General features: G+C 39.4%; 1 protein-coding gene across 1 annotated transcript in view; it reads right to left on the bottom strand.

The window, feature by feature from the left end:
• Unc13c (unc-13 homolog C) overlaps positions 1-12,317 on the bottom strand; it is a 279,587-nt gene that overhangs the window by 70,905 nt on the left and 196,365 nt on the right. Inside the window, 4 exon segments of the mRNA XM_042687992.1 lie at positions 135-212; positions 4,015-4,158; positions 5,089-5,185; positions 9,124-9,250. Coding sequence (XP_042543926.1) covers positions 135-212; positions 4,015-4,158; positions 5,089-5,185; positions 9,124-9,250 — 446 coding nt within the window.

The following is a 12,317-nucleotide window of genomic DNA, read 5'->3' as shown; positions in this document are numbered from 1 at the left end:
CTTGTGTCCTTCAATTTCCTGAGATCCCTATTTCTTACCATCTTCTATGAACAAGAAAGAAGTAATCTCCAACCTGAAGTTGGAAAATGTGAATAACAACTGAGAGATACTTGAAAGGAGAAGGTTTTACTTACCACATTTTCCTTGTCACAGTAGGAACTGAAATCAGTGGATATAATTGCTGCATACTGGACTAGCACTTTATTGATAGTCTAAAAAAGAAAAAAATGGAAAATGTATTCAGATGAGTGCACAGATTTGTACCTACACTATGCAAACTAGTGTTAAATCAAACTTACATAATTTTTGGCCCTGAGGGAACCATGTACAGTAACTAAACCCATATCCTTGACAGGCCAAGATTCTCGTATTGTATATAGGCAATAATTTGTCATAGTTCTGAATACCATAGTTCTCAAAGATAGAACATTGATATAGAATGGATCCATTCTTTTTTTTTAAAGTACAATTTGCTTCATACTCAGAGGATATATTGGCGATGTGGTGGCAACTTTTTCTTCCTAATTTATTTGATTGTTTGTTGCCAGTACTGGGGATTGAATTTAGGGCCTGGTGTTGTTCCATTGCTATTTCACTCAAGGCTAGTGCTCTACCACTTGAGCCACATCTCTACTTTCAGCTATTTGTTGGTGAATTGGAGATAAGAGTCTCCTGGACTCTCCATTCTGGGCTGGCTTCAAACTGTGATCCTAGGATCTCAGCCTCCTAAATAGCTAGTATTACATATGTGGGTCACTGGTCTCCCACAGTTTCTTTTATGCTGGATACTTATTACCCACTCTTTGATGTTCCTCCCATCGTTCTAAGTAGATACATTTTCTTTGCATCTTCTCCCTTGGTTTCTAGTTTCTACTTATGCCCTTCATACATTTGGGGTAGTCATTTTCTTACTTTTCTCCACTGTGTATAGTTATTTACAGGTTGTACCCAAAACTTCCAGACTACATCAGTTAGCAAATGAGTTTTCAATGATAAGGAATCAGAGTGTGCATTATTAAAAATCACCTAGTAAAGCCATAGAACTGCAATTTTTATTATATCACACACTTCACTGTACTGCTTGTCTACTAAGTTTCTTAGTAATGAATTATCTGCTAAAAATATTGCTTACTTACACTCCTCCTCTTGTCTTTTTCACCAAGTTCTATATATCATTTCTATCTCTAATAACTATGTCTGAGCCCAAGAATGCCTTTTGCTCCCATTAATTAACTACGTTAAATTTTCCTGAAATTCTGTAAAGATATATCAAAGAGTTTTCTTCCTTCCACTTTTACACATAACTTGAAGTACTGTAAGTCAAAGCTTGGATGTAATTTTCATAGAAAAGGTAAAACAACAATATGTCATCCCCTCTCACACAGAAGCAAAGACAAAAATGTTTTTCCTTCTTTTTTTTTAGTATGTCAGAATTTTATTGAGTAGCTTAAAATGAACTGAGAGGGGCTGGGAAAGTGGCTCAGTGGTAGAGTGCTTGCCTTGCATGCTTGAGGCCCTGGGTTTGATTCCTCAGCACCACATAAGCAAACAGAAAAAAGCTGGAAGTGGCGCTGTGGCTCAAGTGGTAGAGTGCTAGCCTTGAGCTGAAGAGCTGAGGGACAGGGCCCAGGCCCAGAGTTCAGGTCCCACAACCGGACCCTCCCCCCCCCCCCCAAAAAAAAAATGGTAAAATGAACTGAGAAAGAGATTTCAAAGCATAAGCTCAAGCAGCAATTTCAATTTAAATGTTTAAACTGTAAATCCCAGGCATGACGATGAGCTTATTTTATAGACCTTTCCAATCACAACAAAACCTGGAATTACGATAACACAAAGACATAAAGTTGACATTTTGTGGAGGTATATGATAATGTGATAATATGTACCAAGAAAACTTGGCCTTGAAAAATGTGAGATCTTTGAGCAAGATGGAAGGGGTAACAATAATCAAGATGCATTATACTTATAAACTGACATGTTAAATTGAAACCTCTTTGTAAAACCACTTAAAGATAATAAAAAAAACCCCCACCAAAATGTAAGAGATTATCAACAGCAGAACAATAAATCTAGAAAAATGCATTTCTTTTTCAGATTGTGTTGTCTTCTAAATATGACTCTTCATGGTTTACTTTAGGCTTAATGCTGAATTACACTGGGCTTTGCTAAGGAGTTCCCGTTCATTTGTACATAGGCAGATGACTCTTAGGTCACTTGGTGACAGTGTTAGTGGTAGGAATAACTTCACTATTGCAAACATGAAAGCACAGTCTTGACTTTAAAGCTTGTTGATCTCAGTCATTATGATTTACTGAGGATAAAGTTGGGATGGCACAAAATCCTCTATAATCCAGTGTTGTTTAGATGTTTCACCATCTGCTGAGTGATTTGTTGAACAGCCTGCTTTTGGCAGCTGCAGAGGTGGTGAGGGGCAGGAGAGGGTGGGAGCTCAGGTGGGCGGGAGCTCAGGGCTCCGTGATCAGGTACAGCATCCCTCTTCTTTCTCACAGTGCTTCTATGGCCATCCAACTATGAAACCTGCTCTTGCTCTTCTAATGGAGAATTCTACTGACCTTTCTAATACTCTGCACAGCAAAAACAGTATGCCACTAAACAGATTAACTCTGGGAATTAAAACAATTCTCCTAGGGTTCTACTACAAGTGGTAGAATTCTAAGAAGAGCATGTGACATCCTTCTGACCAACATATCCATAATGTCCACCTGTCCTTCCTTTCCTTTTCTATTTCTCTTCCTCCTCTCCTTCTCTTTCCTTTCTGTCTTTTTTCCTATCTTTCCCTCCCTCTTTCTCCTTCCTCCTCTCTCCAGCCCACCCTCCTTCCTTCCTCCCTTCCCTATCCTTCCCTCCATCTCTTTTCCTCTTCCTCCCACTCTCCCTCCTTCCCTCTCTTTCCTTTGTCTCTATTTTTCTATCCTTCCTTCCCTCTTTCTCTTTTTTCCTCCCTCCAACCCGTTCCTCCCTCCCTCACCTTCCTTCCTTCTTTCCCTATCCTCTCTCTCCAACCCATTCTCCCTTTCCTTTCTTCTTTTCTCCTTCCTTCCTTCTTTCTCTATCTTCTCTTTCTCTTTCCCACTTTCTCCCACTCTTCCTCCCTCCCTCCCTCCCTTCCTTCTCTCTGCTTCATCTTGCATCTTGCCAGCTCTTGCTTAGGACAAGTCCTGCACTTTGCCTTTGGCCATTTTCACCATTTCTCCCTTTAGGCATCGATCAGTCTCTCACAATGAAGCTAGTACTTCAGGTTTTCTCAAGTATCCTCCTACTTTGTTTACTGTGATCCTACCAGGCTTGAAGCTGTGCCCCTTTCCAATCATCTTCCAATTAGAGTATGATTTCTTTCTTTTTTCATTTTGGTAAGGTATATTTTATTTGCAGAGCTGGGGATCCAACCCAGGGCCTTGTTCCTATCAGACAAGCTCTCTACTTTAAAAAGATCTCAGCAAGTAACAAGTTGCTTTAACATTTTAAGGGGACAAAGGGTCTTAAAAGAAATTGGCTGACCAAAGTCACTCTGTCACATAAGAATACAGAATTCACAAAAATCAATTGTACTGCTCTGATGCCTCTGACATTTATTGGCTGATTTCTTACCAGAACTCAATTTTAAGGATTCCAACTCTAATACATGTTGGACTAGACTGTGATGTCTGCTGCAAACTAGTTGCCAATTTCAATATGAGGCTCCAAGTCGAGAATGACCAGCTAGCAGAATGACCAGCTAGCAAGCACCGTATTTGTCATGGGAATAATCTGGTCATCTATGCGAATCTCTTTCTTTACAAATGTCTGGTATTGTCAATGAAAAAAACAAGAAGGTTTTAAAAGAGGAAACATCCATTATTGCATAAATAGGAAGTATAGGTGAAAGGAGATGAAATACTCTATCAGGGCAGAACTGAACCAGGGTGGAGGCATCAGAGAAGACTTGCATTACTCAACCAACAACATTTTTCAGGTTGCCACAGTTCCAGAAAAGCCTCATTCCCTTTAACCTACCTTTGCAAATCTTCTCATTAGGTGAGATAATGCTTCAGGATTCGGGCATTCCAGCTTCTTTATAATCTCGAAGCTCTGATTAAGCTGAGCAAAGACGTCCACCACGGAGCATGAGAAGAGGGCGTGATCTGATGTTTGCTGAAACTGAGGGGAGAAAAGTCAAGACCACCCCAGTTAGCAGGACATGCAGGAGGTGTGTGAATAGGCACTACTTCACAAAAGCAACAGGATTTCACACATCATGTACCTGTATTTCCCAGCAATGAAAGGCTTACTAAGCTTTCAAACAGTTTAATGCGTTTGCTGTAAAACAGAATGGAATTCATGGTATGGGGTAGACGACTGCTAACTAGCTTTCCCATGAGTGAATCTTGGGTTCTTTCCTTGTTTTCTGTATCTTCAATAAAGCAGGGGCATAGTTGAGTGAGCTGAATTTGGCTCAGGATTTTGAGTTGCTGTAGAGGGACAGGGAGGTGTTTCTAGTCTCACCAATTTGGAAAGGTTTCAGGATAATCAAGTTTTGTACAAGTCTAGGTAACGTGTAGAATTACTAATGCAGGAAGAAATAAAGACACTTGGGGGAAAAGATGGTGTGTTTTTGTTTGCTTGTTGGTTTTAGTGGCATTAGGGTTTGAAGTCAGGGTCTCATGCTTGCTAGGAAAGCACTACACTACTTCAGCCATAATTATTTTTCTGAAAGGGCTTCACTGTTTTTGACACCTGCCTCTAGACTGGCTGAGCTTATCGGTATGTACTGTCATGTCCAGTTTGCTTTTTGAGATAATTTTTTCCCCCTATGCTGGCTTACTACTGCAACTCTCTCCCCCCCCCCCCCCCCCCCCCCAATCTCTACCTCTTGGGTTGCTTTGATTACAGGTAGGTGCCACCATACTTGGCAGTTTTGTTTTTAATTTGAGCAGCTCCTTAGGAGTCTGATCAGAAAATGAAATTGTTCAAAATTTATTTTGGTCATTGGGAAAGTCAATCAAAATGGAACAAGGCACAATGAGTAGTTGTGGGTAGTTGAGAGACAGAATCCTGGCAAGAAACATACTTAAAGCCATTTCAACTCACTCCATCCTTTTTGTCTCTTCCCAGTGCTCCATGCAGGAATTCCATGGACACGTCTTCATTTTCATCTAGCCACTGCATGACAAAAGGCTCAAACCACCTAAAAAATAACACACCACACCACAAATCGCATCGTTCAAGTGTAATTAACAGGGGTGCTATTCAAGTATGAGAGTAACTCAGGATTCATCCTCTCCTTTTATTTCCTTCTTCCAGTTTTCTACTTTAGAGATCTTTACCTTTTCTGCATCAGATAAATTCCCTTCTTCTGTATTTGGTCTTTTATCTTTTCCTCTTACCCACTCTGAAAGACCTCAGTTAATTTTTTGTGCCTATTCTGGGGCTTGAACTCAGAGCCTGGGCACTGTCCCCTGAGCTTCTTTTGTTCAAGGTCAGCACTCTACCACTTGAGCCAGAGTTGCATTTCCAGATTTTGTTTTTGTATTTTATTAGAGATAAGAGTCGTGTAGACTTTTCTGCTGAGGCTACCTCTGAACCATGATCCTCACATCTCAGCCTCAGAAGTTAGGATTACAGGTATGAGCCATAGTGCTCAGATTAAGACTTCAATTTAAACTGCTGTTAAGTGTAGACCTAGTGTCATGTCAGAAGGTTCTCCCATTTCTTAACTCATGCCCATTGGATTTCTGACACACCCCACCAATCTCCTGTAAAGGACTCTGCTTATTTCTGACTTCTTAGTTATAACCTGCCCTGCAATTGTGTTCTCTCACTGGTCTTAAGTTTTAAGGTGTTTTCTCCAAATAGATACCTACTTGCTAAAACACCATTAGGAAGATCATCTCTTCCCCTGTTATACTGAACTGACACCTTTAATATAGATGGGCAATGGCTTATGTATAACTCTGTCTTGGATCTGTTTCGTTTCATTCACTATTTATTAACAGACCTATTGTTCAATAAGCGATAACAGTTCTCCTTCTTTCAAATTTCCTATGCAAGACTACCTGAGTATTTGGAGCCATTGGTATTTTATGAGCAATTTTGAGGGAACTTGCCTGTTTATACAGTACTGGGGCTTGAACTCATGATTTCATGTTCTTGTTTGGCTGGCTGCTCTGCCACATGAGCCACACCTTCCCTTTCCAGATTTGCTAGTAAATTGAACATAAGAGTCTCTCAGATTTGTTTGCCTGGGCTGGGCCTCTGATCTCAGCCTACCAGCCATGTCCCTTCATTTCTAACAAGACTTGACCTCTGTATTTTGCCTATACAGTTTATATTGCAGAAATTTCCACTGAAGTTTCAGATTTCTTTTTTTTTTGTGCTTGTCCTGGGGTCTTGAACAGCCTAGGTGCTAGCCTTGAGCGTTTTAGCTCAAGGCTAGCACTCTATACACGAGCCAAAGCTCCATTTCTGGGTTTTTGGTGGTTAATTGGAGACAAGAGTCTCCAGGAGCCTCAGATCTCCAAGTAGCTTGGATTATAGGCATGAGTCACCAGTGCTCAGCAGTTTTAGATTCTTTATTCTTCCTTTCTACTTGCTTCTTTCTGCCCAAATCTCCACATATAGGCAGGCCAGGAAATTGCATATGCTCAGGTCCCTGGAGTGCATTTTTGTGAGATTATGGTTCCACAAATCTAAGTAGACTTCATAATCCTGGACAATAATAGTTGTAAATTATTGGTCACTGTTTGGCTTTGCAGCTCTGTATTGCAAAAAGGTAAACAAATGTGGTTATGAGTGGTAGGGGAGGAAAGCTCCTGAGTCAATTCATCTTTTCCTGGGGACTCTTTACTTCTCATTTCTGGGTTGGCTTACGTGCTCTCTCACACTGCTTAAAGTGATTCAGCTTAATTGGTCTTCAGTGAGCATATTAGTCTGATTTTAGTTAATATAGTAAGTCTACCAGAGCCAGAAGCCGATGTCTCTAGCACTTAGCTCCTGTTTTACTTCCTTAACCTCAATCAATGATAGGACCACCAGCTGCTTCCACACACGTACTTCATAGTCAACATTTCCCTTCTTTTGTGTTCATACAGATTTAGTTGTTGAATTCTGTAAACTTCTATTTTCCAAACTCCCCTCCCACATATTTTTTCACCTTTGTGTTCCTTAAACATTTTTTTTCTTCACAAATTGTTATTATAAAGGTGATATACAGAGGGCTTTCAGTTTGCTAAGTCAGGTAATGAATACGTTTCTTTTGGATAGTGTCACCCTTCCCTCACTCTCTCCCAGATTTTCCCTTCCATCCCACTCACAAGTTGTATAGTCCATTCTCCACAGAGTGTCTAGTACCACTGCTGCATTTCATCTAAAGCACTCTATGTTATTAGGATAGCCTCTTAAATTATAATGGATATTATTTTATATATAATACTTTTTCATTGACAAAAATGGCGTGTAAATAACTGTGAAAATATATTGCAAAATATGTATGTCTTGTGGAAGGATTATATTGAGTTAATTAGCATCTCTGTTAGACCTTTTTGTGGTGAGATAGGTAAAACAGATTCTTGGTAATTTTCAATATGATACACTGTTATTATATGTACTCAGTGTAGATTTCTTGACTTATTCTTCCTAACTTGTTTTGAATCCTTTACTCACTAGCTTGTCCACCACTCTCTCCTTTGTAGTATAAACTCTTAATCTGTCCCATTATCTATTTGTAGGGCTGTGAAGAAAGCTATACTAGAGGCTACTAATATCTCGTTATTACATTGTTCTTTACCATCTAAGTCTCTTGCCTCACTTTCATTCTTGGTCTCTTTGAATTCCTACAATGACTCATCAGTGCAGTGCAAGTTTCATAACATCTGCTTAAAACAATCCAGCTCCAAACTACATTTCCCATGGTACTTTCGGCTTTTATTTTAGAAGATCTTCCCTAGACCATTTTAGAAAACACTATTTCCTCTGTCTCATACCCACATATTCCACACTCTATAATTATACTCACAACTTCCATTTCCATCTTAATGCTTACTTTCCTTTTTCTTGCCACTGATTTTTCAGTGTACAATACATGCTACACCATGTATTGTGGGTAATGTGGGTATTATGGGCATTGATGTCTTCCACACTGTGAGAATCTATAGTACTTCATTTAGGCTCCTTAAATTAACTTGTTTCTTGTTCCTGCTGCATCATACTTTGCTTACTTATCCATCATGTCCTAAGTATACGCTCCTTTCAGGGAAGTCTTTATTTTATGCACTATTGTGCAAAACAAGTGGCAGCACTTAGCATCATGCCTGACAAATGGGAGATCATCCTTCAAGAATTCTGATAAAAGAATTCTGATACATAGCAAATGCAACACAATGTATGTGAAACTGTGTGATTGCAAATGTGTTTAACTGAGATAGGTTTAACAAATGAAAGAGTTAGATTTCCAGGTCAGAAGTAAGAATTTCTAGGACAGTTGTAACCTTGAATTAAAAGGAAAATCTGATTACATGGATCAATATATGAACACCTCAATTTGAAAAATCTGCACTCTCATGTGTATGTGTGTGTGTGTGAGAGAGAGAGAGAGAGAGAGAGACAGACAGACAGACAGACAGACAGACAGACAGAGACAGAGTGAGTGAGTGTCTAGGGGTTTGAACTAATACCTAGGCGCTGTTCCTGAGTTTTTGTGCACATTGCTATCACCATACTATTTGAGCCATAGCTCCATGTCTGGCTTTTTTGCTGGTTAGTTGTAGATAAGAATTTCATGAACTTTTCTGCCCAAGCTGGCTTGGAACTGTGATCCTCAGATCTCAGCCTCCTAACTAGCTAGTATTACAGGTGTGTCATTGGCACCCAGCTCTAGCACTTTTTAGAGGAAATAGTTTCATCATATTTCTCTTTGAGCTGAATATCCAGGTAAGGCACCCAGAAAAAAATGCATCACAATTCAATTAAATATGGTTCTCCAAGGACATGCAAACTTTGAAGCATGAATTTTATGACAAGAATTTGGCATTCAAAGGAAGACTATGAAGAGATTTTCCAGTGCTGTACAGTTCAGAAAGAACTGTGAATGGAGAACAAAATGGGAGAGGGATAAAAACCATTACTTACAAGGAGTATTCAGGAACTGCTTCCTTGAAGGCAGGAAGTTCTCGTACATATTCATTATAAAACCATTTCACTTTGAAATGCAAATTCATGTAATCAGTGCTCTTGCATAACCGTTGCTTCTCATGTTCTGTAATAGAGGAAGTCAAACAATTAATAAGGTTTGGTTTGCCAACAAGGCTGCTGTATTCCAATCTGCCTTTGGTAATCTTATTTCTGTAAAGGAGAAGAAAGAATGTTAGAGGTAGAGGAAAATTGTTCAAGGCACACTTGAAATTTCACAACATTAAAAAAACACACACAGGCCCCTTTATGACAGGTCAAGCGGAAATGCAAAATAAGTTAAATGATTACCATGTGTCATAATGGAATACATGTGAATTTCAATACAACTAAAGAATAACAGTGTACTAATTTTTCTCTTCATTTATCTAGAAGCTTTCATATATTTTGACTCTGATGCAAGATACAGAACAAATTAATACTCTGAACATGAACAAAGCATGATTTAAACTAGGAGCCAGAACCACAGGTTAATATTGGAAATAGGAATGAGTACCACTTTTATGGTCTATTTTTTCTAATACTTAAAGAATTAAGGTAGTTGAAAAGGTGAGAAAAATATATAATTTCTCAGCTAAATGGCTTTTATTTCACCTTTCAAGTTCAGCTAGAATTATTCTGTACCCTGTGGCTTTTTGATATTTCTTTAGTGGAATTTTCTAATATGTAACATTTCTCTCTCAAAGTGTGGCTTAAAACTGTTTTAGTGATATGGTCATAGAGAACTGAGAGAAGGAAGATAGAGAAGTTTGCTCATGATACATTTCTTTTTTTTTTTTTTGTCGGTTGTGGGGCTTGAACTTTGGGCCTGGTTGCTGTCCCTCAGCTCTTCAGCTCAAGGCGAGTGCTCTACCACTTGAGCTACAGCGCCACTTCCACATTTCTTTTTTTTTTAGATTTCTTATTTTTTTATTTATTTTTTTATTGTAAAAATACTGTACAGAGGGGTTATAGTTACATGAGCAAGGTAATGAGTACATTTCCTATCAAGCATTGTTACCTTTTCCTTTGTTTTTCCCCTACCATCCCTTCCCTCCCACTTCCACAAGTACACTCCTCCCCGCCCCCCGACCCCCCGCCCCCTGCCTAAACTGTAAAGTTTGTTTCTCAACACATTGTCTTGTACATCTCATTGTTACAATGGGTCAACCTGTATCCCTATTTAAGCATTTTGTTTTTTTCCCTTCTCCTCCCCAGGCTAGAGAAGTGTATATACAAGATGCTAGGCACTGACATCAAACACAGTGAAAACAGGGGTTATACCGTGGGGGAGGAACACACAAAGAAACAAAAAAATTACATGGTACATTATAAATACATTAGAAACAATAGCAAGAAAGAAAAAAAATAACACTTGTGTCCCTATCTTGGGGTTCATTTTGCTTAACATCATCTTATCTGGTCATATGTAAATAGCTTTTGACTTTTTCTGCTTGTCCTAGACATATACTAGTTATTGAAATAAGGGAAACCATGGGACCTATGTTTCTTGGGGCCTGGCTTACTTCACTTAATATAATTTTTTCCAAGTCTTTCCATTTCCTAACAAATGGGGTGATGTCAATTTTTCTGATGGAGGCATAGAATTCCTCTCTCTCTCTCTCTCTCTCTCTCTCTCACACACACACACACACACACACACACACACACACACACACATTTTTTTTCTTGAGTCCGGTCATGGGGCCTGAACTCAGGGCCTGGGCGCTGTCCCTCAGCTCTTCAGCTCAAGGCTAGCACTCTACCACTTGAGCCACAGTGCCACTTCCAGCTTTTTTTTTTCTCTGCTTATGTGGTGCTGAGGAATCGAACCCAGGGCCTCATGCATGCAAGGCAAGCGCTCTACCACTGAGCCACCTTCCCAGTCCATATATCACATTTTCTTGATCCATTCATCTACTGAGGGGCATCTGGGTAGCTAGCAAGATCAATAGAAAGCCCATGGATTGGGAGAAGATCTTCACTAGTCATACAACAGACAAGGGTTTCATATCTAAAATATACTTGGAACTCAAAAAATTAAATCTCTCAACACCAAATCCTCAAAGAAACATCTTCCCAATAAATAAGTGGGCTAAAGACTTCAAGAGAAACTTCTCTGAAGAGAAAATAAGAATGGCCAATAGACATATGAAGAAATGCTCAACTTCTCTAGCCACAAAAGAAATGCAAGTCAAAACAACATTGAGATTCCACCTCACCCCAGTTAGAATGGCTATAATCAAGAACTCTAATAACAACAGATGCTGGAGGGAATGTGGCCAGAAGGGAACCCTACTATATTGTTGGTGGGAATGTAAACTTGTTCCTCAAAAAACTCCACATAGAGCTACACTATGACCCAGCAATTCCACTTTTGGCACTTACCAAATGATCACAAACAAGACCACACTAAAGCTACCAGCACGACTATGTAATTTATAGCAGCATTATTTACCATAGCTGATAATAACATCTTAAAAATACTAGGAAAGAAAGATAAGTAAAAAATTATCTCCCTTCCTTCCTCCCTCCCTCTCTCCTTTTCCCCTCTTCTGTCCCTCATAGATATACTTCTGATATATCGATTTAGCATTCTGGTCTAGACCTTCCCCCCACAAAATGTTTCAAGTAAGCAATCACTGTGGATTGGACTTCATTCATATACTTAATTTATGCAATATATAGTTATTGGTCATCTGCTATGAAGCTGGGAATTCAACAAAGCAGCCAGATAGTGTCTCTGTTACCATGGAGCTTATAATATAGTAAGAAGAGGCAGACAATAAAAGCTATTCAATGTAATGTGAAGTAGTGGTAAGTGTTCTGGGGGAAAATAGTACAGGTTAAGAGAGGAAATAAGCTGAGAGTGCCTTTTTCAATAGAGTATTCAGGGAAGGTCTCTAATGAGATGACAGGAGAGCCAGGCATCATAACTCCAGAGAGCAATCTATGTATGCATCTCAAGCAAAGAGCCCCTCAAATAAGAGTGTGCTTGACAAGCTCCAGGGAGGCACAGAGGCCAGTGTGACTGAAGCAGAGGGGCAAGGTCATGTTGAGAGTGGAGTGAGTTGTGGTGAGGAAAGAGCCAGGACTAGTCGGCATAGTTCAGAATTTGTAATACAAACATTTCCCCTGGGTCATTGGATAACTCT

The sequence above is a fragment of the Dipodomys spectabilis genome, unplaced genomic scaffold (genome assembly GCF_019054845.1).
Source record: "Dipodomys spectabilis isolate Male_0828 unplaced genomic scaffold, ASM1905484v1 ptg000108l, whole genome shotgun sequence".
Classification (NCBI taxonomy): Eukaryota; Metazoa; Chordata; class Mammalia; order Rodentia; family Heteromyidae; genus Dipodomys; species Dipodomys spectabilis.
The sequence above is the reverse complement of the archived record's forward strand: the minus strand, read 5'-3'. Positions and strand labels throughout refer to the sequence as shown.